The 24,147-nt window shown below is 56.2% G+C and overlaps 10 protein-coding genes across 10 annotated transcripts; 4 read left to right on the top strand and 6 right to left on the bottom strand.

Annotated features, from left to right (window-relative positions):
- Positions 1–385: 385 nt before the first annotated feature.
- Positions 386–2,269, top strand: BO70DRAFT_361279 (actin-related protein 3). The gene is made up of 4 exons (XM_025543009.1): positions 386–515; positions 586–608; positions 665–1,020; positions 1,088–2,269. Exons 1-4 carry the CDS (start codon positions 481–483, stop codon positions 1,985–1,987), a joined length of 1,314 nt encoding a protein of 437 aa, XP_025400242.1. The 5' UTR covers positions 386–480; the 3' UTR covers positions 1,988–2,269.
- Positions 2,270–3,324: 1,055 nt separating this feature from the next.
- Positions 3,325–5,092, bottom strand: BO70DRAFT_386662 (tRNA (uracil(54)-C(5))-methyltransferase; the record flags this gene model as incomplete). The annotated part of the gene is made up of 3 exons (XM_025545841.1): positions 4,021–5,092; positions 3,615–3,991; positions 3,325–3,564 (listed from the first exon to the last, which is right to left on the bottom strand). Exons 1-3 carry the CDS (start codon positions 4,943–4,945, stop codon positions 3,325–3,327), a joined length of 1,542 nt encoding a protein of 513 aa, XP_025400241.1. The 5' UTR covers positions 4,946–5,092.
- Positions 5,093–5,320: 228 nt separating this feature from the next.
- On the top strand, positions 5,321–7,042 carry BO70DRAFT_361277 (mitochondrial 37S ribosomal protein uS5m). Its single transcript, XM_025543008.1, has 2 exons — positions 5,321–6,444; positions 6,519–7,042. The coding sequence occupies exons 1-2, from the start codon at positions 5,388–5,390 to the stop codon at positions 6,770–6,772; spliced, it is 1,311 nt and encodes a 436-aa protein (XP_025400240.1). The 5' UTR covers positions 5,321–5,387; the 3' UTR covers positions 6,773–7,042.
- BO70DRAFT_379029 (DASH complex subunit DAD3 family protein) lies at positions 7,037–8,281 on the bottom strand (the record flags this gene model as incomplete). Its single annotated transcript, XM_025545310.1, has 3 exons — positions 7,037–7,045; positions 7,264–7,599; positions 7,856–8,281. 3 exons carry the CDS (start codon positions 8,279–8,281, stop codon positions 7,037–7,039), a joined length of 771 nt encoding a protein of 256 aa, XP_025400239.1.
- A 439-nt stretch (positions 8,282–8,720) lies between these two features.
- Positions 8,721–11,565, bottom strand: BO70DRAFT_313197 (putative serine/threonine protein kinase (Nrc-2)). The gene is made up of 5 exons (XM_025540236.1): positions 10,292–11,565; positions 10,059–10,232; positions 9,883–10,008; positions 9,451–9,832; positions 8,721–9,403 (listed from the first exon to the last, which is right to left on the bottom strand). The coding sequence occupies exons 1-5, from the start codon at positions 11,187–11,189 to the stop codon at positions 9,064–9,066; spliced, it is 1,920 nt and encodes a 639-aa protein (XP_025400238.1). The 5' UTR covers positions 11,190–11,565; the 3' UTR covers positions 8,721–9,063.
- A 758-nt stretch (positions 11,566–12,323) lies between these two features.
- On the bottom strand, positions 12,324–12,922 carry BO70DRAFT_229986 (uncharacterized protein). The gene has a single exon (XM_025538784.1). The coding sequence runs from the start codon at positions 12,823–12,825 to the stop codon at positions 12,466–12,468; it is 360 nt and encodes a 119-aa protein (XP_025400237.1). The 5' UTR covers positions 12,826–12,922; the 3' UTR covers positions 12,324–12,465.
- BO70DRAFT_424100 (uncharacterized protein) lies at positions 12,923–15,879 on the bottom strand (the record flags this gene model as incomplete). The annotated part of the gene is made up of 4 exons (XM_025547607.1): positions 12,923–13,486; positions 13,538–13,606; positions 13,667–15,707; positions 15,792–15,879. 4 exons carry the CDS (start codon positions 15,877–15,879, stop codon positions 13,123–13,125), a joined length of 2,562 nt encoding a protein of 853 aa, XP_025400236.1. The 3' UTR covers positions 12,923–13,122.
- An 839-nt stretch (positions 15,880–16,718) lies between these two features.
- Positions 16,719–18,287, bottom strand: BO70DRAFT_334888 (uncharacterized protein; the record flags this gene model as incomplete). Its single annotated transcript, XM_025541040.1, has 1 exon — positions 16,719–18,287. One exon carries the CDS (start codon positions 18,285–18,287, stop codon positions 16,719–16,721), a length of 1,569 nt encoding a protein of 522 aa, XP_025400235.1.
- A 1,139-nt stretch (positions 18,288–19,426) lies between these two features.
- On the top strand, positions 19,427–22,219 carry BO70DRAFT_352015 (putative MYB DNA binding protein (Tbf1); the record flags this gene model as incomplete). The annotated part of the gene is made up of 4 exons (XM_025541766.1): positions 19,427–19,517; positions 19,698–20,161; positions 20,206–20,880; positions 20,933–22,219. 4 exons carry the CDS (start codon positions 19,427–19,429, stop codon positions 22,217–22,219), a joined length of 2,517 nt encoding a protein of 838 aa, XP_025400234.1.
- A 579-nt stretch (positions 22,220–22,798) lies between these two features.
- On the top strand, positions 22,799–23,852 carry BO70DRAFT_395570 (putative TFIID and and SAGA complex TAF10 subunit; the record flags this gene model as incomplete). The annotated part of the gene is made up of 3 exons (XM_025546548.1): positions 22,799–23,218; positions 23,315–23,345; positions 23,401–23,852. The coding sequence occupies 3 exons, from the start codon at positions 22,799–22,801 to the stop codon at positions 23,850–23,852; spliced, it is 903 nt and encodes a 300-aa protein (XP_025400233.1).
- Positions 23,853–24,147: the final 295 nt, after the last annotated feature.

The following is a 24,147-nucleotide window of genomic DNA, read 5'->3' as shown; positions in this document are numbered from 1 at the left end:
GTTTTCCAGGAGGAATCCAATCGACAGTTTGACAACAGTTGTAACTTGCATCTAGTTACTCTATAGAAAAGAAAAGAAGAGCTCCTTCCAGGCGGTGACCCACGTGACCATATGGTAAGATTGTACTAACATGTATCGTAACAGTTACAATACTCCGTACTTCCCAGGTACGGAGTACTAACTGACGTATTGTGCTGCCCAGACAGCAGCATTACCGCCTCCGCCTCCGTCTGTCTCCCCCTCCCCTCCATCTCCATCTCCATCTCCATCTCCATCTCCATCTTCATCCCCTCCCCCCCTCGTGCTGTTGATCTTCCCTCTCCCTCTCCCCCTCTCTCTCCCCACAGCACCCTTCTACTCTCTCCTCCTAATCCCCCCCCTCCTTCCCCCCCCTCCAATCGCCAATTCCACCTATCCCACCTCTTCCTTTACCGGCCAGATAATCAGGGGGAGTGAGTGCCCTGCTCCACATCATCCGTCATGGCCTCCCAAACCCCCGCCGTTGTCATGGACAAGTAGGTCCCCCCCTGCAACCCCTCTCTCTCGTCTCTCGCATCTGCCCCAGTGACTGACCCTCCTGTCCAGCGGAACCGGTTATTCCAAGCTTGGTACGCCCTAACCTCCTCCCAGCGGAGCTCCCCAAGCTCCAGGCTGACCAGCTCAGGTTTCGCCGGTAACGACTCGCCCTCTTTCGTCTTCCCCACGGCAATTGCCACCAAGGCCGCAGGCGCAGGGGGTGCCTCCGCGGGCAGACCCCCCGTTGGGAACAAGCCGTCCTTCCTGGCTGGCGGTGGTGGGGCCGGCTCTCACCTGTCCGCGAAGCGTGGGACGGAGGACCTGGACTTCTTCATCGGCGACGAGGCTCTGTCCGCCGCCAACGGCCCCGGATATGCCATCAACTACCCCATTCGTCATGGCCAGATCGAGAACTGGGATCACATGGAGCGCTTCTGGTCCAACTCCATCTTCAAGTACCTGCGCGTCGAGCCCGAGGACCACTACTTCCTCCTCACCGAGCCGGTAAGACCCAGCCCGGCGTCCACGGCCCGCCCGGAATGCTGCTGACTGACTGACCCCGATGTCATAGCCCTTGAACCCCCCCGAGAACCGCGAGAATACCGCCGAGATCATGTTCGAGTCCTTCAACTGCGCCGGTCTCTACATCGCCGTCCAGGCCGTGCTGGCGCTCGCCGCCTCCTGGACCTCCTCGAAAGTCACCGACCGCTCCCTCACCGGAACCGTCATCGACTCCGGTGACGGTGTGACCCACGTTATCCCCGTCGCCGAGGGCTACGTCATTGGCTCCTCCATCAAGAGCATCCCCGTGGCCGGCCGAGACATCACCTACTTCGTACAGAGCCTGCTCCGCGACCGCGGCGAGCCGGACAGCAGCTTGAAGACGGCCGAGAAGGTGAAGGAGGAATACTGCTACGTGTGCCCGGACATCGTCAAGGAGTTCGCCCGCTACGACCGCGAGCCCGATCGCTTCCTGAAGCACACCGTCAGCGCGCCCAACGGCCGCAGCGTGAGCATCGACATCGGCTACGAGCGCTTCCTGGCCCCCGAGATCTTCTTCAACCCCGAGATCTACTCCTCCGACTTCCTCACCCCCCTGCCCAACGTCGTCGACGGCGTCATCCAGTCCTCCCCCATCGACGTGCGCCGAGGCCTCTACAAGAACATCGTCCTGTCCGGCGGCTCCACACTGTACAAGGACTTCGGCCGGCGTCTGCAGCGCGACATCCGGCACCTGGTGGACGCCCGCATCCGCGCGTCCGAGGCGCGCAGCGGCGGCGCCAAGAGCGGAGGTCTGGACGTCGCGGTCGTGACGCATAAGAGACAGAGACACGGCCCGTGGTTCGGAGGTAGCTTGCTCGGCCAGACGCCCGAGTTCCGCAGCTACTGCCACACCAAGGCCGAGTACGACGAGATCGGCCCCAGCATTGTCCGTCGGTTCGCTCTTCTGGGTGGACCTGGCAGCTCGTAAGCGGTTTCTTACTGCGTCGTACTGCCTTCTTCTATCTCTCTCTCTCTGTGTGTCTGTTTGTTATCGTTGTCTGTCTGTCTGTCTGTCTGTCTGTCCATAGTTTTTCATGATTCGTCCGAATGCCTTTCCATCTGGCCTTCCGGCTTATGTATCCGGGGAAGAAAGTAAATAGACGGTGTGTGCGGAGATGGCATGCAGCTTTATGCTCGCTTGCTTCTGTCGCTAAAATGGGATCTGTTGAGTGGGTTGCTTCTTCTTTTTCTTCTTCTCGGCTCGATGTATATATGTAACCTAAAACAAACATTAGCCATATTTACAGGCATGTTTTATTCTATGAAAGACCTGGGGAGTGGTGGCTGTTTGAGAAATGGTGTGTTGGTGCTGTTGATTGGTGGAATATAAAATATAAAATGGGCTTGCAGTACTCCGTAGCGGGCAAGTGAATAAATAGTAGCACAGTGTCACGGTATATACATACATAGATAAAGTAGTAAACAACTAAGGAGCGCATGGCAGCGCAGGGCAATTCAACCACCTACCCAGAAGAATCCTATCCCCAGTGTTTGGTATTAAAAAATAGCGTATTTCACTTTATTTCTATCTATGTATCTATATTAAACGTAAACATAAATATAAACATAAACACCCATATAAAAATCAATTATCATCATAGTATGGTAAGAGATTGGATCTTTATTTACTAATCAGAGTAGTAGTACTAATGGAACAGCACAGCACGAACAGCACAGCACAGCACAGCACTCCGTAGGTATATCTGTTGTATATATTCTTTCCATGCTCGCTCGACTACTTATCAGAGGCAGTAGAAAATATAATATATATATATATATATACATATATATTGGCTTACAGTATCTTATCTCTTTTATGATTGGCTCGCTTTCAAGGAAGGGTTCTTGTTAGATACTTATACTACAGTACATGACTAGTCCTATTCACAGGTACTAGTCCTATTCACAGGTACTAGTACTCCGCACATATACTATAAGTACAACTGAAGGCAATACCCACCCGGGGGATATACTATAGTACTATATAATCTATATTACAGCCCCGGTCTTGATAACTTGGCAGGAACTTCAACAAGTCAGTCAATCTAGAATGAATACAGCGCTTACAGTAGCAAAAACTCCAGGTATAGTAATAATAAACCATATATATATATATATATATGCAAGCAATATGTAGGTGGAAAGTACTACTTCCAAGCAATAAGCAACAACCCAGAATACATGCCAGCTAGCTACCTTTTTATACACCCCAACGCCAATCCAGACAAAACTACATCAGAGCAGATCGAAAACCACCCGCTTAACCTAAGCAGCCTTCTCCGGGAAAGTGGCCTTATTCAAGATGGCCACGCCCTCAACATGGCCGGTCTGCGGGAAGAAGTCAAAGCCACGAATACTCTCGATCTCATAGCGGATGTTCTTCTTCTCGTCGCCCTGGACCATGACAGCGACATCACGGGCCTGGGTATGCACATTGCAGCTGACGTAGACGACGCGACGGGGGCCGTAGGAGAGGAGCTGCTGGAGGAAGTCGTCGCTGCAGCCCTTGCGCGGGGGGTCGATGACCAGGAGGGTCTGGTCGGGGGGTAGGGGACGTCCTTGAAGAGGGTGGCGGCGTCGGCGGCGGCGAAGCCGGTGTTGGGGAGGTTGTTGTCGCGGGCGTTTTCGCGGGCGGACATGATGGAGTCGGCGGCGACGTCGACGCCCAGGCTGGAGCGGAAGAGCGGGGAGAGGGTGATGGTGAAGAGGCCGGAGCCGGAGTAGGCGTCGAGGAGGAATTTGATGGGTTTGGGGTCCGAGGCGTTGGTGGGGGGCAGGGCGTGTTGGCGGATGAATTCGGTGAAGCCGGGGAGGATGGAGTTGTTGTTCTGGAAGAAGGCGCCGGCGCGGTTGCTGAAGAGGTAGTCGTCGACGTACTCGATCGAGGTGGCGTTGTTGTCGGTCACGCAGCGCTTCTCTTCGATGTAGGTGTCTGTTTCGGTGCGGATGACTTCGCTGGACTCCTGGTGGGGTTTGTTGACGCGGCGGGGGATTGGGGGGTGCTGCCGTCTTGGGGCTTGGGGGTGCGCGTGGTGGATTCGCGCATCAGCAGTGTGGCGCCCTTGGTGTACCGCGCGAGGTTGTCGGCCACGCGCTGTCTCTCGCTCTTGAGGCCCTTGCGCACGATCTCGGTGCCCAGCGGGCAGTCTTCGATGTCGAGGTCCATGCGCCGGTTCTTGTAGGTGAATCCGATCGGGGGCACTTCCTTGTGCGGCTCGCGGGGTCCTCGTCTCTTCGCGCCAGCCGGGGCAGCGAAGTGCGGCGTGAGCTTCGTCCGGTAGCCGTATTGCATCGGGGAGGGGAAGGTGTCGCCGATGGCGGGGATCAGCTCTGGGATCAAGCCGGAGAAGTTGGCGTAGGCCTTCTCCACGATGCGCTTCTTGTGGGCCAGCTGGTCCTCGTAGGACATCATCTGCAGCTGGCATCCGGAGCACTTGCCGAAGTACTGACATCCAATGCCGGCGTCGTTGCGCGTGGAGCCGGGCTCGAGGACCTTGACGAAGTCGGTCAAGCTGTAGGACAGGTCGGGGAAATGGCGCACGATCTTCACGAGGGCCTTGTCGCCGGGGACGGTGAAGGGGACGACATAGACGTGCTTCTGGTTTTCCGACAGCGCGAGGCCATCGCCGGTGGACGAAATGTCGGCGACCTGGACTTCGAGCTCGGTGAAGGTCTCCGGGAGGGTGGGTTGCGGGGGAGTGGCAGCGTCGTCGGTCTCGGGCTCGGTCTGGACCTCAGTGTCGGGCTTATGGCGGCGGAGGAGGGCGTCGATATCGGCCTGGAGGACCTCGTCAAAGCCACTGCTCTTGTTGTCGCGAGGGGCCTTGACCTTCTTGCGGCGCTTAGCCGCGAGGTCGGGCTTTCTGGGGGAGTCGAACTGCATCATGAAAGAAGGAGGAGGTGTAGGCCAAGGCTCATTGCGCGGGCGACGATGCGAGAGAGAGAAATTGGCGTGGGCCAGGCGCTGGACGGGCAGGAGGCGACCAAGAGGGAGATTGGGATTGAGAGAGAGCGACCGCAGCGACCGAAGGGCGAACATATGGGAGGGGGAAGAGGAAGAGGAAGAGAGATGAAGAAAAAGAGGGATTGGGGAAAGCAAAAAAGTGGGCGGGATTGAGTGAGCAGCTAAAGCCGGCCGCGGATTGGCTGGCGGCGGCCCGCTGAGAATTTCGCTCAGTCGAACGTCGAACGTCTTCCTCGCCTTCTTCCCGCTACTCGCCCTGTTTCCACCTCCACTTCTCCCTCCCCTCCCCCAAAACCACCCCCCCCCACGATTAGCTCTCGACTGGCCTCTGCTGGCCGGAGAGCTTCTTCTCCCTCCCTCCACCATGAGTCTCACACGCCCTGCCCGATGCCTGTTCTGCAGCTTCTCTCGAGCGGCCTCCGCGGCCCCTCGCGTGCCTCGTCGCCAGTTCCACGCCACGCCGCTCCAGCTGAACAACCGCAAACCCAAAGCGCCCACCCCCGAGACGAAGGCCCTCGATGCTAAGACATCCCAGGTGAAGTCCCTGGAGCAGATCTACCGGGACATGAAGCCGGAGGACTTCAAGCCGTACACCGAGGAAGAGAAGGCCGTGCTGCGGGAGCACTACTCGCCGGAGCAGATCGCGGCGATCGAGGCGGGCGAGGCGGCCATTGACCCCAAGGACCTGGCATCGCAGTTCCATTTCCGTCGGGACCCGATGCACCTGAAATACCTGGACGATCTGTCGGTGATCGAGCCGGTGGTGGACCACCACGTGCGGGCGCCCGAGAGCAACTCCGACTACAACGCGACGCTGAAGTCGGAGGAGGATTTCCTGGACGACTTCGCGCAGTACTTCGAGGAGATGCCCGAGAAGCCGGACGCGGCCCACTGGGTGCGGTTCCTCGAGACCACGCGGTTGACGCACGGCAAGGAGGAGAACGAGTTGAACGCGCACAGCGCGCTGGTGCCGGACGTCTTCGAGCACGGCGAGTCTCTGGACACGATTGGTCAACCGCCGCCGCCGCGGGTGGTGGTCATGAACCGAATGGGAGAGCTCGAGGATCAACAACCCGAGGCTATCTCGGATATGGATGTCCGACTGCACAAGGTCACCGGGTACTCGAAGCAGTACCTCATGAGTCTATACTCCAAGAACCTGGTCACCAAGCGAGTGGTCAACCAGACCCGAATGGGCAAGATTGCCAGCGTGTTCTGTCTGACGATCGTCGGCAACAGGGACGGAATGCTCGGACTGGGAACCGGCAAATCCGAGGAAGTAGCCGACGCGATGGTGCAGGCCAGAGCCCGCGCCATCACGAACATGCAGTACGTGCCGCGCTACGAGGGCCGCACCATCTTCGGCGATGTGGAGGGCAAGGTGGGTGCGACGGAGTTGAAGCTGTACCAGCGTCCGCCAGGTATGTGACTCCTCTCCTCGCGAAGTGTAACCGACCAAAAGACAAGAAGACTAACCCATGGCATTGCTTTCCAGGCTTCGGTCTCCGGTGCCAGCACATGATCTTCGAGATGTGCCGTGCCGCGGGTATCCAGGACATCGCGGCGCGGATCAGCCGTGCGCGCAACCCGATGAACACCGCCAAGGCCGCGTACGCGGCGCTGATGAGCCAGCGCAACCCGGAGGACATTGCTCGGGCCCGGGGCAAGAAGATCGTGGATGTGCGGGGGGTCTACTACTCGGGAAAATTCGTTCGCAAGCCGTCGCGAGTGTCTGAGTCTAAGGCCTGATGTCTATATTCTTATGGTACCGAGTGTCCACACCACGCAGAAACACACCCCTTCTAGACCGGAATTGTTTGCGTCCTGGCGGTGTACATAATGTTTCTTCTTCCTGTCTCTTTCTCTTCGTTTCATCTATGTACTTCCACACCCATGCCATGTATTTCTACTACAAGCTGTCTTGTCATCTGTCTGTCTGTCTGCTGTTTACCATACCGATCGATCGGCCTGATCATGACATCTGGAACATCAATCAATCAATCAATCAATCAATCAAAAACACTATAAACAGGGGTATATCACATATCACATGAATCATTCGAGCCATTCTATCCAGACACCAACCACCCTTGTCCATCCCCTCAACCCACCCATCAACCTTCTCCCCCTCAAACCCAGAACCCGAACCCGAACCCAAACCCGAACCCAAACCCAAACCCAAACCCAAACCCCAAAAAAAAAGAAAGAAATCACGCATACCTCCCCCCCAAATAACTAACCTCGTCCCCACCCCCGCCATACCCCCCCTCATAGCCACCACCAGCACCACCAGCACCACCAGCACCACCACTATAATCCCCATCCATATCCACATCCATATCCACATCCCCATCCATACCGTGCTGATACTGATACTGCTGTTCCTGCTGCTCTTGCAGCAGCAGCTGCTGCTGTTGCTCCTCACTCTCATTAAAGATCTGCTGCTGGAGGACAATGCTGTAGACGCTTGCTTTCAGAAGCGTGCAGACGGTGGCGGTCTTGCGTTCGAGGTGGCGTAGACCGTCGAGGGTGAGGGAGGTGGGGGAGCCGGAGAGGGTGGAGAGGGTTGAGGAGAGCTGTATATTTCCATTTTCAGTATACGGATTAGATTTGGTTGGGTTGGATTGGATTGGATTGGATTGGATTGAGATTGGGTTGGGATTGGGTTGGGATTGGATTGGATTGGGTTGGATTGGATTGGATTGGATTGGATTGGATTGGGATTGGGATTGGGATTGGGTTGGGTTGGATTGGGATTGGATTGGATTGGATTGGGTTGGATTGAGAATGAAAGACGGGAATAGAAGCAAAGAGAGAGAAAGAAATAAATACCTTATTAACATTCCCCAACAACCGCGCATACTCATCCAGGACCTCCTGCTCGAGGTCGGAGACGAGGGGGTTGGAGGCGCGGAGGAGCGGGTTTGCGGTTGCGGAGGGGGAGTCGGAGGTGTTGGTGTTGGTGTTGGTTGTTGTTTGGGGGGTGGAGTGGTGGACATTGTGCTTTTCTTTCTGGTCTCTGTCTCTGTCTCTGTCTGTCTCTGTCTCTGTCTTTGTGTGTTGAGTGTGTGTTGAGTGTGTGTTGACTGGTTGTTTGTCGAGGAGGGGTTGAGGTGTAGGAAGGAAGGTAAGGGTGGTAGAGTGAGTGGTGTGGAGGAGAGAAATGTTCGGAGCGGCGGACGGAAGGCGGAGAGGGCGGAGGTTGAGTTGAGTTGAGCGGGCGGGATGTTTTACTCTTGGTGGTTCGTACCTTATCATTAGTTTGGGTCGCGGGGAGATTCCGTCATGTAAGTAAACACCTCAACTACACTCTACAGTCCATACTACACTCAGCCAAGTCTACCCAAAACAACTCTAACGTAATAAATGATTCATATAAAGTAGTAGGTAAAGTAGCGTAATCATATCCTTCTCCAGCAGGCACCTGGCCCATCCGGAACGAACATCCAAGCAATCAACAATCAACAATCAACAACAATCAAGTCAACTCAGTAATAAGTCTGTCGCCACAACAAATACAGGAACAGAACACACACGACAAAAAAAAAGAAACTATCCCGATAAACGAATCCTGTGTCAGTCAGACATTTCGTCCGTCAACACGCCGCCGTTTTGCTCAAGAAGGTCTTTGCTAAGGTACAACCGAAACCGCTAACGCCGGCTGCTGCTGCTGCTGCTCTGCAATGACAGTGATGGTAAAATAAAAACAAATAAGAAAAGAAAAAAAAAAAAAAGCAGCAGCCGTACAATGCTACCGCATCAAAATCCACAACCGAAAATTAAGCCCATGCATGGGGTTGGACCGTAGTCACTTGGATATCAGCATGTATCGATAGCCACCATATGTAAGTAAAACGAACAAAAAACAGAACTCCCAAGTCAAAGCACAAGGTCAAAGCCGATACGCCAGGTAATAGGCTGGAAGGAGATCGCGAACTCCCGAGGTAGAGATCTTTCATGCATCATGGTCGTAAAATAATGCCTCTAGCGATACAACGCACGCTGGGCGTCTCGTCTCGTCTCCGCGCGCGGAAAGCACCTCACATGTCCCCGTCGTGATGAAGGGTGACGCTGTTGAACTCTTCGAACGGATCTGCGATCTCGCCGTTGGGCGTGGCAAGCCCCGAGTCCATCGGCACGCCTTGCATCTTCGTGTTGCCCCCGATGTCCACACTGGCACTCTCCTTGACGTTGCGGAAGTTCAGCGTTTCCGTCCCCCGGCTCTGGTTGGGGATCATCGGCGGCTTCATGTGGCGGATCAGCGCCCACTGCGTCTGCCGGAAGAAGGGGTGCGTCTTCACGTCCGAGGCGCCCGCGCGAGCCCCCAGGCGCTTGGTCTCGTCCTTGATCAGCAGCTTGCGGATCAACGATTTGCACAGGCTGTTGTTGTTAGTCCCCGATCACGGACAGAAGGAAGGTGGGCTTACTTCGAAGTAGGCTGCGCCGCAGCATGATCAGGGAACGGCACTTCGTCGCGCAGAATGTTTCCAAACGTGGCGTTGCGGTTCTTGCCTTTGAACGGCGTCGTCCCGTAGAGCATCTCATAGATCAGGATGCCCAGAGTCCACCAGTCCACGGCGCTGGTGTGTCCGCAGCCCTTGATGACCTCGGGCGCAATGTACTCCTCCGTACCAACAAACGAATTGGTTCTGAAATCGGCAATACACGACTTGGTGTCGATGGTCGGGAGAGACGTCGTGGAGTTGCCGCTCCGGGCCGGAATCATCGTAGGCGCACCGCCCGGGCCGGACTGTTTCGAAAGGTCGAAATCAGACAACATGATGTGGCCTGACTGGTGGAGAAGGATGTCTAGACGTCATGGTCAGCACGGCCCTCCCCCTGAGGACTGGCATACATACTTTCTGGCTTCAGATCACGGTAGATAAATCCCATCAGGTGAAGATACTCCAGAGCAGCAGTAACTTCTGCCGCGTAGAACCGGGCAGCATCCTCGGAGATGCACTTCCCTGGGCGGGTTTGAAGGGCTAAGATACAATCAGCGACTGCGGCACTTGCGTTCAGTTGTAGTACGCACCCCTGAAGAATTCGCCCCCACTGCAGTATTCCATGCACAGGTAGAGGTAGTCCTCGGACTGGAAAGAGTGGTAAAGCGTGACGATGAACGGATGGTTGCTGGTAGCGAGAATTTCCTGTTCGGCCAGCGCGCGCTTGATCTTATTCCGCTTGATCATTTCCTTCTTGCTCAGGACTAGTGCAGTCAGTAACAGCTCGGATACTGACAATCCAGTCCCAAGACAACGAACTCACCCTTCATGGCGTACAGCCGGCTGGTCTTCTTCTCCCGAACCAGATACACCTTTCCAACGTCACCCTTCCCAATCAACTTGATCTTGTCGAAACTGCCCGGGCCCACCTCCACATTGCGCACCTTGATCGAGTTGGAGCTGTAAGTCCTGCGGAAAGCAACCGAGTCCCGAATCTGGCCGGGAGTGGGGATCTTGCTGAGCGGACCGAGTTTCGGCACGGCCAGGTTGACCTCATGCTCGCCGGACAGCTCCACCGTCGTGACCTGAGCATCCCCAGCCCCAGACTGCTCCACCAACGGTTCCTTTCCCAGTTCAGCCGTCTGGGGGCGGTCATCGGACTCGCCGCGGGCAAACAAGCCCTGCGCATTCGGGGCGGAGGCCACCCGGCGGAGTTTCCGGGCCAATTCCTCCTTGTTAGCGGTGGTGGCCTGCTCGGCAGCAGACACACCGTCGACCTGCAACTCGGGGGTGTCGGGAGGGGACGAGGGCTCGGAGCCATCGTTGCGATGCTGCAGGGAGGGCTGGCCCTGGTGGACGAAATACGGGTTGGCGGTCGCGGTGGGCGAGACGCCGTCGTCTAGCGGGTTGCCTTCGCTGGCCACGGTTGTCGAGCGATTGCGGCCGATGGTTGGGAGGAACCGGGACTGCCTGAAGGCGGATTTGGTTTCCGGCTTGGTGAGGGAGGACGAGGTGCCTTCGCGATCCCGGTGTTCGTTGCTGTGGTGGCTGACATGGGAGGAGTTACTGCTGGAGCTGTTGATGCGGAAGAAATTCTTGATTCTGGTGGGGAGGTGGCTGGATTCGTTCGAGTGCTTCTTGGAGGCCAGCGAGAGACCGGGGAAATTGCCCCGTTTCTCGTTCGTCACGGAGGACGGGCTGGAAGCGAAAAGCTGCGTCATGCCGGTTGATGCCTGGATGAGACCCAGGAACGTGCCCAGGAGGGGGGGTAAATGGGAGGGGGGATCAAGTTGGGATGATAATCTCAGTGGAAGTGCAGGTGGCCGGCGAGACAAGATTGCGACGGGAGGAAGGGGCCCCAGCAACGGGCCAGAAGCCGCGGGGGGAGTGGTAGGCGGTGGTGCTAGTCGCACCAGAAACCTGGATTTAGAGGCACGTCCAGCCCGGGAATGACGGGGGGGGCGGCGGCGGCGGCGTGAACAGGCACCTCGGCTAGACCACGGTAGGCAGCACAGCAGGCGCGAGACAGGATGAGGAGGGGAAATGGGAGGATGTGAAGCTGAACAAGCAGAATTGAACCCAGAACCAGGACGGGATCGAGCAGGAGAAAGAAGGGGAGGAAAGAGACGAGACCAAAGATGAGAAGGCGAAAGAGAGCCGGCGAGTCGAGGTGGAGACGTGGAGGGAAAGAAAGTTGGACTGGGAATGCCCGCGCTTAGTCACGCCCGCCCGCGCGATACATCATACCGGTTCGTACCGTCAGTGTTTATGTTGGCCACCGCACCGGAGTGGGTTGGTCTTGTCATTGTCGTCAGACGGTGGTTCTGGTATCGAACCTGAGACAGACCCGGGATGTCACTTATCGCCAATTCTCCAACCTGACAGTCGAGAGATTCTGAAATGCTGCTCCCCTACACAGCACAGCCCAGCCCAGCCCAGCCCAGCCCAGTGCAGTGCAGTGCAGTCCAGTCCAACCCTGCGGGTCTACTTCACAATAGTAATAGGTAGGTAAGTAGGTAGGTAGGTACACAATATCTGCAACCCGATCGGGAAAAGCAAGCCTGGCAACGGAGATTGGCGGAGAGACTCGCCACCCTGGCATGCAGACTTCTGGACTTGTTCGATCTCGCCATCCATTATTAGGAGTGGTGTGTATTATTGCCCATCCATGGGCCGGGCGCAGTTGGGTTGAAGTTGATAGGGCCACCAGGTACGGTACCGTACGGGTTCAACTCCCAGGCTTCGCCGTTCCTGAGGCACTCCCGGATTCCCCCCCCCCAATGATATTTCGCTGTAGCAATATTCCTAGTTATCCCTAGTACTTCTTAATGATAATAAGCAGAATCATCATCCAAATTGGCCACCACCTAACTAGTTACCGACAGAGCCCAGTTCTGACTAATGCGGACATCTGCCAGTGTCTCGTCCCCTCCTGGGCCGGGAAATCCTACACCTCCAATCAAGAATGTGAAATCCGACCGATCTGCCTTTGCGGGGTTAGGCCGGTGGTCTGTACCACCAGTCCAGCACCGCGATGTGGGGGAGCATCTCAGCAGGACGCAAGGAGGTCTTCCCTGGAATTACTCGACTCGTCCAGACACCCTGCAGTAATGAAGTCATATGTCTTCGTTCGTAAGTAGGTACTCCGTAAACAGTATTCCACCAAGCCGCCGTCGATGGTACGAAAAACAAAAAAAAGAGACAAAACACAAACACAACCACAACAACAACAACCACCACAAAGTTCATCCTCCCAACCCAACAACCTGGACTTGCACAAGACCCGCCGAATCTTCCGGATAAGCTGACTCTCAACGACTCCTGACATGCCCTCCCAGTTACACAACACAGACTCATACTAAGATACACTCCAATCAGATGGGCTCCAACCCTGCAGGACAAGAGACTCCCTAGTACATGTAATACAATTATGCCATACTCCGTACAGTAATAACTAACTCCAACAACTTGTCCCCAACGTCCGTCGACCAGGCCTCGCCCGTCAACTCACCGCCGGTTCGCGTGTGAATGAATGCTGCTCCCCCGTTCGCATGTCTCAGTCTCAGGGCGTGGCATCGAAAGGGAAAATGAAGCCCCGCCGGTGCCTCGCTCGACCGCACTCCGTCATCGCTCTCCCCAGATGGCTCGCTCTGGCTAGGGCTCAGCGCATTCCTTCGCCTTTCGCCGTGATTGGGGCGCATTCCCCACGCCTTCGAAGGGGGGCAGAAACCCATGTGCATTCACATTCTGCGAGACAGCCAAGGCCGCTGTCTTCTGAAAGGCTAGGCCCCGATCCTTGTTGAAGTATTGCGTGAGGAGCTGGGGGTACGGCTGTCTCATCTCCTCCACGCTCGTCTGCCTCCCTGAGTTGTTCGAGCCCATCAAGGTTGCAGAACTGCGTGGCTTGTAGGCCGCAAGCTCGCCCGTTACACTGAGGTTCTGGGCCCCAGTCCGTCGAATAGTGGACCGGAGGGCTTCGGCAGATACGGTAGGACGCTCGAACGGGTCGCGTGGTCTCCTGTAAGGCACGGTCAGCTCGCTAGCCAGTACAGCAAGACACTACTACTACCTTTCAGGCAACACATCTCGACACACTCCCTTTCCTTTGCCCTCTGGTGCCAGCTTGTCAAGGCAGCGGCTGCTAATGATGGTCAGGAATCTTGGGTTCACCAGCCAGGGGTTTCAGCCAGATACGTACTCGCCTTCATGGATAGTGGCCCATGAATCCGTCGTTGATAGGTATGATGAAGTGGATTTGACATCATCCTCATCCTCGACTCCAAACGGTCTGTTCTTGCCATGGATGGGCCGCCGCAAATCGTTTCCGGATTTCCAGAGCTTCCTGGAGGGGCGCGCGAAAGGTGCATACGCTTCGTGTCTGTCAGAGATCCCTTTCAACGCATACGCCTCACTACCGGTATGAGCCTTGGCATGTGGTTTACCAGGCTTGCTTGATGGCGATCGAAGCGAGCCGTACCGCTCTTCCTTCTCGCTCACTCTCTCTTTAACGAGCTGGGATGTGGCAGCCGATAGATCCTTTAGCAGTCCGCCAAGCGGTTCGCCACGACGGACCGCCTCCTCGATTTGATCATACACCTTTCGAAGCTCTGGAGGCCCATCCTTGGTAGGCGTTTTCCATCCCGCAACAGGTTTATCCCTGGATATTGGCTTCGCCTCGCTAAGCGTCTGGACTTCTTTGTCAGACCGCAGGGGTTCGGCACATGTTCCCACCGCGCGTGGAGGTTTCAACCCGGCCTCTCTAAATGATGTGCGGCTTGCACACGCCTCCGCTTGGAAAGTGTTATTTTCATATGGATGAGTGTCCACCGTGGCATGGAATGGAGCAGCAGCAGCATTCATTGGCTCACTCATTGTCAGTGGTTGAGAAAGTGCGTTCATCAGGGGAAACATAGGGAATGTTGGAGCTGTACAGCTCGAACTGGCTGCACACAGACCGGGGCCCAGCAGCGTCTGACTGCCCGCGAGACTGTTGGCAGCATACATATTTGCTGGGGCTGTGGCCGGATTCATCACATTGTGCCGCAAGGAAGCGCTTGTACCAAACCGTCCAGAAGCCCACTCCAGATGTTCCCTATAGATCCTAACTGCGTCCAACTCCCGGACCAAACTCATTCGCTGTTCGACTAACAGGTTCTTCGACTGCTGGTCGAGATCCCAGCTGTGTATTGCCATGTACCTATCGATGCGAGAAAGCTGGCCCGTCAGAGACTCGTGCTCCTTGGCAGCATCCTCCAGAGACTTCTGATATGTTGGCGTCTGAAGAGGGCTAGGCACCACTGGGGGAGTGAGAAGCGGGACCTGTCCACCCGTGTATTGTTGCCACTGGAGCCCAAGAGAAGGGTACACGGACTCGTATCCGGTGGGAAACTGGCTAAATATCGAAGCCGCCCCGCCACTGCTGGTGTTGCTCCCGGTCGAGAAGTCGGAGGACGTGGTGACTGTTGGATACGGCTGGACTGTTGGCATGGAGGGGGCGATAGGGCCCTGGGTATTCAAAGCTTGATACATGTTGGGAAGCCATGTGTATGGATCTGCCCCGAAGTTATACATGCCGTAATCCGAGGCCGCTGACAGAGTGATATCAGGGACTTGGAGCCCGAGTTGAGGCAGTTGTTGATTATCCAGGGACCAAGGAAGGTTAGGCTGCGAAAAAATACCGGTGGTAGCTGCAGCTGACAGAAGATTGGGTATCTGCCCACAGCCTGAGAATTGCTGGTCAAGGGTCCCCGACGGATGCATGATGAGGGGTTGATTGACATGACTTCCAGCCAGCTGCGAGGCCGCCTTGGGCATGTTGATACTTGCATTGGCGTCGGTGGGCTGCAGCTGCCTGTTCTCGAGCTTGCTCTTGTTTTCATTCTTAGACGCGACTTTGCTCATTATCTCATCATCCATCTTGACATCTTTACTGGGCACGAGCTCCTTTGGCTTTGGGGTAGGGGATGAAGGCTCCATCGGGACGATCCGGCCACCTGCCGTGACGCGCTGATGCTTCGGGGACGTATGCTCCTTGAGGAAGCGAGCAAACCCGGCATCAGTCTGGGCTCGAACCCCCTGTGGTGGATCACTTGGCTGTCGCGAGGGACGGAGCACGGCAGGCTCTATGATTGAGAGGGTTCTTTCGCTCTGGCGGGAGTAATTTGAAGCATTCCTCGACCGGTTGACAGGCTGTTCAGACAACACACTTGTACTTGCCTGGCGTTGTCGAAGCAGGTTGTCTGCCAGTTGAGGAGAGCCAGCGGTGTCAGCAAAGCAAGCCATGTGCCATCTGCACGTACTGGGGCTTTGAGGGGGAGACTTACTGCCAAATGCCTGGTCACTGAATCGGGTGAGGTCTATGCGAGCGTCTTGCCTAAGGTCCAGGAGGGTGGGGATGTCATACTTGACCATGATTGCACGTGGAAAGGAACCAATACACTGACGGGGAAACAGGACAAAAATACTGGGAAGGATGGGCAAAGGTCACACAGGTCGAATGAGCTGTCTGAAAGGATGGGATTGATGGAACACGGGAGACTGGTTCACTTGGGTGTTAGTATGAGAACCTGGGATGCAGACGCATGGAATGAATGGATGGATGGATGGATGGATGGATGAGTGGCTTGGATGGGATCCTGCCTGGACAAGCACCAGATCTGGAAGGAGCCGACGACTCAGCGAGTCCTGCTCCTTCTTTGGCTGGTCCATCGCGGGGGGACGAGACGAGACGAGACGAGACGAGATGAGACGGAGGGTGACGCGTGCCAAAGGGCCCTGGATGTGTGATTTACCCGTGAGGTGAAGAAAGTGACAGAAAAATCCGTATAATCAAGGAGGGCAGTTTGATGTCACAAGTGTTGACTATCTGTTGGTCAATTTAAGGCCTTTGGTGGGGAGTATGTGATAGTCCTCTCCTTAGATTTCAGGCATCACTAGCAGGGGCTTTCTTTTTTTTGGGGGGCCAGACTGGACTGCTGCTGTCAGCTCTATAACATTAAGTTAGGCGTAAAAACACATTGAACCCAGACAATCTTTTTGCATTCCATATTCTACCTTATCATAAAAATGGAGGATCTTGCAAGACATGTGCTCTGGACTGGAAGACAATAATTAATTCTTGATATTCATTACATTACGATTATTTTGTAAGGCCTAACTAGCCAAAACTCTCTGCTTTCCCTCCATCCTCGCAAACCCATTCATCCTAATAAAATTTTTATCCAAACAGCCATCGTCCACCAAGTGGAACTCTACGTTACCACAGCCTTCCCAGGAGGGGCAGCGTGTTCCCGCAAGGCAAGGTTCGACTCACTCCCCAAGTCAATGCCGCCCTTGATCTCCTCCAGACTAGGCCTGCGGCCACGGTGCATGCGCATCCCTAGTAGGAAGAACCCGGAAACAAGGGCAATTCCGACTACGACGAGAGTCACAACGGCTCCGATGACACCGGCGACAGCGGGACTGACTCCCTTGCGCTTCGAGGAAGACAATACTGCTGCTGCTGCTGTTGCGTCCGCGCTGGTATCGTTCAAGACACCCGAACAGAACACAGATGATGAGTCACACCTGAGACACCATTCCGCCGTCGAGTTGAGCGAGACGGTTTCCATCTTGGCTTTGAACTCCGTGTAAGGGATCTCGATGCTGCTGGGACTGAGTCCGAAGAGCGGGTATGACTGGAATTCGGGGGTGGTGGTCCCGTTGCGCAGGAGGAAACGCACATAGAGCTGGGATGGGTCGGGGTAGGTCGGGAATGCATCGCTCTCGAGACTGAACAGCTCGAGGACCATGGAGGCGCCGAGCGCAGGGCGCGAGTTGAAGTTTTTGTTGTCTTGGGAGGCGAGTTGCATCAGGGAGATGAGAGCGACGGCAGGTTCGTAGCCCCCAAAGACGAGTGTGATCTTCCCGGTGGTGCCGCGGAAAAGGACGTTGTTGTCGAATGCGTCCAGAATATGGCCTGTCAAGGTCTGCCCGGCAATGGTGCGGATGGTGTCATTTTCAATGGGCCCTGAGGACCCAGCGTTGCCGTTCGTGGCAAAGGTATATTGATCGGCATACCAGCGTGCGAGTTCGACTTGTTCATGGGAGACACTATGGAACAGGGTCTCGTTGTGCAAGACCTGGTACTCCAGGAACTCAGAGATAGCGACGGCGTTCACATAGTCGGCTGAGGAAAGGTCAAAGACGCCAGTCAGTGCCGTGCTGTACAGGTCGTTGTAGAACGCCTCGGTCTCCTGCACTATTTCCTGGGTGTCGGAGCCGAGCTCATAGTCGGCGTTTGCGATCTGATGCAGCAGACAATTATCTTGGCCCGCTACTACGATAGATTGAGGATCGTCTGAGCTCGCGGTGACAATCCGGGGGTATTGATATCCATTGAAAGGAGCAGATGCCCAGCTCCCGTTTGCCATGAAATATGATGGATCGGGATATTGCACACCGTAGGTTTGATTGAGAGGAGGATACAGTCCCTGCATGAACGCCTGGGCGGATGCTATGACGGATGGGTCGGTGGCTGACAGGATATCGAGATCCTGGTCTTCTAACGCATATGAAGATATGCTTTCAATCCTTGTGCTCGGGCTGACATTGGTTGAATGGATAGCAACATATCGATCTCGAAACGCAGACCCAGCTGCGTACAGTGCGTTGGCTCCATACGGAGTCAGCATGTTCGGACGAGGCAGGGCAGTCGGTACACGATCTCCGTAGAGATTGTAAGCGAACACGGCCCAGACCTGCTCCTTCAAATCTTGGGCTGAAGCTGCTTGCAACACCGCCGCAAGGACGAGCGCGATGAACGGGCGCGAGGACAGCATGTTCGGACGATGAGGATCACCCTCAAACCAAACACATATATTATGAGTGTCTAGAGGAATCGGACATACGAAGAGGAAGGTACCTAGCAGCGGGAGAGCCCAAGATTAAGAACGAGACAGCTCCAGAGGTTGCATCGCCCCGAAATAGGACGGCCAGGGGTAAAGGAGTATAGAAGTCTAGGTGGGGACTGCAAGCATAAGTGTATATCTGGACTCTTGCGATGGTCGACAACGACATCAAGCTATGAACCATGGATGTTCCGGATGGATTCGATCAAACCTCATCGAACACTAGAGGAACTGAACAGACAGTGTCATCAGTGAAGTTGCACCCAAGAAATCATCCTGTAGAGTCGAGCCGATTCAGACTTAGCAGACTGGAGCTCGACGCAGCAACTCTCGTCCATCTTCCTAAGATATGCCAGATATGCTATCCGACTTCCGGCGGAAACGACATCCATCCTGCGAGCGCAAAATTGTTCCTAGCTGATGGTTTGATAGGAGAGCCATTTGCAGCACGTCAACCTGTTGCAATAGTGGGATGGTTTGGTTGGTAGTCTATGACGCGTAGACGGAGAGTCGCATTGGTGTGGAAGTAACGCTGGCTGGATGTTACCACGGGGCGGGAGGGTGTCAGAGGTAGTCCTGTCGCAAAGGTATATTGGTAGGAGGTACTCGGTCGTATCTACACGGACAGTTCAGACTAGTAGCAGTGTTCGTCCAGGCACCCAGGCAGAGCTGTTTCCGAAACAGGAAGGGCCGCTCGTTCTTACGGGGTGAGGCGGCATCGTGGAGGGAACTGAATTCAGTACGACGAGACAAGGCACATTGCAGCAGAAACCGTCAGCCAGGATTGGCCTCGTAACATTGTACATAGTAGTGCTGTATTAAACACAATTCACCCTCCCCCAAGTGAATGATCCAGAGAGTTGAAGACCCAAGCCCAACAACCACAGCCGCGCCACCATCGGACGAGATGGGGCGGCGGCCGGCGAAAAATCTGAGCCGCCGAAGTCTTCCGCCGCGCCCGTCTCAACCTAACCACTCCCAAAAGCCCTACGCCTGCGCCCTACCCCTAAGCCCTCATTTCTGCTCTTGGAAGTCAACGCCTATCCCTTCCATCAGGAAGCGTCCTCAGCATGCTCGACACGAGAGGTACAGACCCGTCTCTCGAAGAGACAGCCTCTTCCGAGCTGCCTGTCCCCCCTGCGACCGATCCCGCCACTCATGGTGAGTCCTGCGCGCCGTGTCAAGGGAGTCTGTTTCTCCCGCCGTCCGACTTCCTGCCAGGATGCGAGAACCACCCCTGCTTCCCCCCCCCCCCCCCCTCCCCGGACTTTTCTTAGCCTTGGACGATTTTTGCTTCCTTTTTGTTCCTGTTGATCCGCTACTGACTCCAATGGCTCGCAGCCTCCCCTAAAATGTCCCACCCGCTCGACGAAGATGACGGTTCCTTCTCGCCACGGGCCTCCAAGAAACGCCGCCTCGATTCCGAGCCAGGCGACCTGTCACTGACCCCTCAACCCACCGAATTGCCCCCAGACCAGCAACCGGGAAATCAAATCGAAGAGGAACTGGCATCCGCCCTGGGAACGGGCGTCGTGGACCCCGTGGACCGCCCGGTAGATGTGCCCGTTTCGATCGAAGGCCCGGCAGACACCGCCGTGGCGCCCCCGGAGACGAGCGCGGATATCGACTCGGATATGGCGACGGTCATCTCGAGCATCATGAACCATGCAGAACGGGTGGAGGAACAATGCGTGATCGGCCAGCAGCAATTGGCGGACACCGCGAGCGCGTCGCCCCCGAGAATGGTGTTTGTAAAAGCCAACTCGCACTTGAAAATCCAGAGTCTGCCTATCCTCGACAATCTGGTAAGAATTATCTCTGAGGGAAAGGTTTGCAATGTTGTGTCCAGTCTGACGCGTTGACCATCCAGTCTACTCAAATCCTGTCGCTGTTGGCCAAGTCCTCGTACCAGGAGATCACTTCCTTCGTTTCCGAGCCGGAGACCGAGAGCGGCCAGGCCTACGCAACCATGCGATCGCTTTTCGACCACACGAAAAAGGTGTACTCAACCAAGAGGTCGTTCCTCTCTCCTACGGAGTTGGAGCTCACCGAGCCGTCGCAAATCGAAATCATCCGGAAGGCCAACCTGGCCTCGTTCGTGTCAAGCATCTTCGGAACCCAGGAGATCGGATTCTCCGAGTTGAACGACAACTTCCTGGACGTGTTTGTCCCAGAGGGTGGCCGTGTCCTCAAGGTACAAGGGGCTTTGTTCCTGGAACTCAAGACTCAGGCGTTCATCGCGTCGATGAACAACTCCGAGCGGACCAGAACCGAGCTGCTGTATACTCTGTTCCCCGATGAGCTGGAGCAACAGCTGCTCGACCGACGCCCGGGAACTCGCCAGCTGGCCCCCAGTGAAGCCGACTTTGTCAAGCGGGCTGGATCGCGCCGGGAAATTCTTCTGAGCGATGTCAACAACGAAGAAGCGATGAAGGCGTTGCCGGACAAATACCACTGGGAGGACTTCCTTCGGGACTTGAGCTCCTACATCACGAAGAACTTTGACCTCACCAGCAACCAACAGGTCAGCGCCCGTGGCATATTTTACCCCCTTGCGTGCACTGACGATGAAGTAGACTAAAAAGACCGCGAAGGGCCGACAGCCATCCTCGTCGGATGGGGACTCCCAGCCACCCAACGCCCCCCTCCAAGGCCAATTCCCCGTCTCGACCCAGCCTCCGGATGTTCCTGTGGATCGCAACATGCACGGCGACCTGGTCGCTCGTGCGGCTCGTGCGGCGCAGATTGCGCTGCAGGGCCACGGACTGCGGCGCTCCCAGCAGCAGCAGCAGCAGACTCAGCCGCCGCCGCAGCCACAACCGCAGCAACCGCCGCAGCACCACCAACAGCACCCGATGCACCAACCGCAGCATCTCCAGCAGCAACAACCTCAACATTCGCCGCAACCCGGTGGGCAGATCCTGCACGGGTATTCGGCCGCACAGCCCACGGGTCAGATGCAACACCAGCAGGCCCCTCACCAACAACAACCCTACCACCACAGCCCTGCGCCGTCCGGCTACCAGCAACCGCCCGGCCAGCTGACGTTCCAGCAAAGCCCGCTGCAGGCGAACTTCCAGCAGTACAATCACGTCACGCCCGCCACGATCCCGCGGCCGAACTCGGCCGCGGCCAACCATGGGTACATGCCTGGCATCCCGCACTACTCGCAGTCGCAGCCGACGCAGGTGTTGTATGAGCGGGCGCGCATGGCGGCGTCGGCGAAGTCGTCTCCCAGCAGCCGCAAGTCCGGACTGCCCAGCCAGCGCCGGCCCTGGACAACCGAAGAAGAGAACGCGCTGATGGCTGGTCTAGATCGGGTTAAGGGCCCGCACTGGAGCCAGATCCTAGCCATGTTTGGCCCGGGAGGTACCATCAGCGAGGCCTTGAAGGATCGCAACCAGGTGCAGCTGAAGGACAAGGCGCGCAACCTGAAGCTGTTCTTCCTGAAGAGCGGCATCGAGGTTCCGTACTACCTGAAGTTCGTCACGGGAGAGCTGAAGACGCGGGCGCCCGCCCAGGCTGCCAAACGGGAAGCGCGCGAGCGGCAGAAGAAGCAGGGCGAGGAAGACAAGGCGCACGTCGAGGGCATCAAGGGCATGATGGCGCTTGCGGGCGCGCATCCCCAGCCTGTTGATCTCCACGGGCATGGGCACGACGGCATGTCTGCGTCGCCGCTGCCTCCTGACGCTGCGGCCCATGCGGCGTTTGATCAGACGGCGGAGCAGAACCTGATGCAGACCCTCGGACAGGAGGTGCATGGAGAATCCTTTGGACAGCATCAGCATCACCACCATCACCATCAGCATCACCATGGGCACCACCAGGACCATGTTGATCCCAACATGCATCTTGGCCAATGAACTGTCTGTTGCTCTCTCACAGCCTCTGTGTCTTTGTTAATTTTCCACATGTATCCAAAACCATGTGTTTTTTTCCGTTTCTTTTTCTCTTTCTTGTCTTTTCTTTTCTTTTCTTTTCTTTTCTTTTTGCTTCCTTATTCTCTGAGCGATCACTCTAGGTCAGGACTTGAGGCTGGTGGGTGAGCATGGTGGGCATGGTAGACATGGTGTAAGTAGGGCAGGTGAGGGACATTGCTTGTAGGAGTATCAGCGCAAGTTGTGTAACAATATTCTTGCTTAGCAGCTAATTCCGTTGCAAGACTGAGAATGGCAGCAAGGTGGAATAATGTATTTAAATGTATGATCTTTGTAAGAGTACGGAGTATAGTACGCAGTAACAGCCATGGTCGGGCGGGCCGAACGCGGCGGGCGATTCGCTCTCCGCCCCGGGGGCGCCAACCGGGCAGATGCGCCAGTCATTCATCCAGCAACTCTCCGCCATTCATTCCCTCCCAGCCTGCGCAACACCATCCACCATTGGACTGCTGCCCCTCCCTCCCTCCCTCCCTCCCTTGCTCGCTCGCTCGCTCGTCAGCCACCATGGCCGATTCCTCCTCTCAGCCCGCTGCTGGGCCCCTCTCATCGCAACATCCTCAACCTCAGCCCCAACCTCCCTCACAACCACAACCACAACCACAATCACATCCAGATCCAGCATCCTCCGCACAAGATCCCTCCTCAGCCACCCCCGGCCTTACACCCACCTCCTCCGCGACCATCATCCCGAAACAAGAACCTGACACCGCCGACCCGGGCTTGGACGCCTCCATCGAGCAGGACATCGATCTGAACAACGCCAACATGGCCAACGTCAATCCCGCCGCCGACGACGCCGCCGCCGCCGCCAATGCGGATCCCGCGCCAACCTCCGTGGACGCTCTGGCAGCGTCCTCCACGCCCTCGAAGAAGGAGACCGGCCTGCGGGAGTTCCTGGGGAAGATGGACGAGTATGCGCCGATCGTAAGTTATCTGCTTCTGCTTCTGCTTCTGCTTCTGCTTCCTATTCGTCTGGTATTCCTTCGTTACCTCTCCGACTACTCAACCTAACCAACCCAGCCCAACTCAACCCTCTCCCCTACTCTCCCCTGTCCTGTCCCTCTCTCTCCCTAAATACATAACTAACCACTCTCTTCAACCCCCAGATCCCCGACGCCGTAACAGCCCACTACCTCACCCTCGCCGGCCTACCACCCCCCGGCAACGGCCCCAACCAAACCCCCCGCATCTCGCGCGCCTCCTCGCCCTCGCCACCCAGAAATTCATCGCCGATGTCGCCGCCGACTCGTACCAGTACGCGCGCATCCGCGCCTCCAACAGCACCTCCGCCAGCAACCCCATGGGCAGTCTGAACGCCGCGTCGGGGCTGGGCGTGCCGGCGGGCGCTGCGGGCGTCGGGTCCGCAGGTGCGGCTGCTATGGCTGGGGGCGACGCGAAGGGCAAGGCGGGCACGCATCTGGGTATTCAGCGCGCGGGGTTCGGAGGTGGTGGATCGGGAGGGTCCGGACAGGGGAGAACGGTGCTGACTATGGAGGATCTGGGGATGGCGGTTGGTGAGTATGGGGTTAGTGTTAAGAGGGGGGAGTTTTATCGGTGAGGGGGTGTGGTATTGTGTGGATGAGATGAGTGGATGGGATGATGATGATGATGATGTCCTGTGGTTGGACGGGGTGGATGGTTCGTTTCTGGTCGTGAGATGAGGCAAGACGAATACATCCACTCATTCGATTCGACAATGAGATATCGAATATGATGTGACGGATGAGACGAACAATCAACCAACCAAACATCACCAATCCATCCACGCAGACGAACTCCACCTCCACCTCCACCCAACCCCATCGCCGAACATCCATCCATCCCCATCAAAGAGAGAAAGAAATGAAGGAAGA

The sequence above is a fragment of the Aspergillus heteromorphus genome (genome assembly GCF_003184545.1).
Source record: "Aspergillus heteromorphus CBS 117.55 chromosome Unknown BO70scaffold_9, whole genome shotgun sequence".
In the NCBI taxonomy this organism is placed as follows: Eukaryota; Fungi; Ascomycota; class Eurotiomycetes; order Eurotiales; family Aspergillaceae; genus Aspergillus; species Aspergillus heteromorphus.
This window is presented reverse-complemented; position numbering and strand designations above follow the sequence as displayed.

What these genes read in the sequence shown, in the direction of transcription:
- BO70DRAFT_361279 (XM_025543009.1), top strand. Translation starts at nt 481, where the DNA reads ATGGCCTCCCAAACCCCCGCCGTTGTCATGGACAA. An exon ending in CCCGCCGTTGTCATGGACAA is followed by an intron (nt 516 to 585) that starts GTAGGTCCCCCC and finishes CCTCCTGTCCAG; the next exon opens with CGGAACCGGTTATTCCAAGC. An exon ending in AACCGGTTATTCCAAGCTTG is followed by an intron (nt 609 to 664) that starts GTACGCCCTAAC and finishes TGACCAGCTCAG; the next exon opens with GTTTCGCCGGTAACGACTCG.
- BO70DRAFT_361277 (XM_025543008.1), top strand. Translation starts at nt 5,388, where the DNA reads ATGAGTCTCACACGCCCTGCCCGATGCCTGTTCTGCAGCTTCTCTCGA. An exon ending in GCTGTACCAGCGTCCGCCAG is followed by an intron (nt 6,445 to 6,518) that starts GTATGTGACTCC and finishes ATTGCTTTCCAG; the next exon opens with GCTTCGGTCTCCGGTGCCAG.
- BO70DRAFT_313197 (XM_025540236.1), bottom strand. Translation starts at nt 11,189, where the DNA reads ATGACGCAGCTTTTCGCTTCCAGCCCGTCCTCCGTGACGAACGAGAAA. An exon ending in TGGGGGCGAATTCTTCAGGG is followed by an intron (nt 10,009 to 10,058) that starts GTGCGTACTACA and finishes ATTGTATCTTAG; the next exon opens with CCCTTCAAACCCGCCCAGGG. An exon ending in CCGTGATCTGAAGCCAGAAA is followed by an intron (nt 9,833 to 9,882) that starts GTATGTATGCCA and finishes CATGACGTCTAG; the next exon opens with ACATCCTTCTCCACCAGTCA.
- BO70DRAFT_229986 (XM_025538784.1), bottom strand. Translation starts at nt 12,825, where the DNA reads ATGAGTCTGTGTTGTGTAACTGGGAGGGCATGTCAGGAGTCGTTGAGA.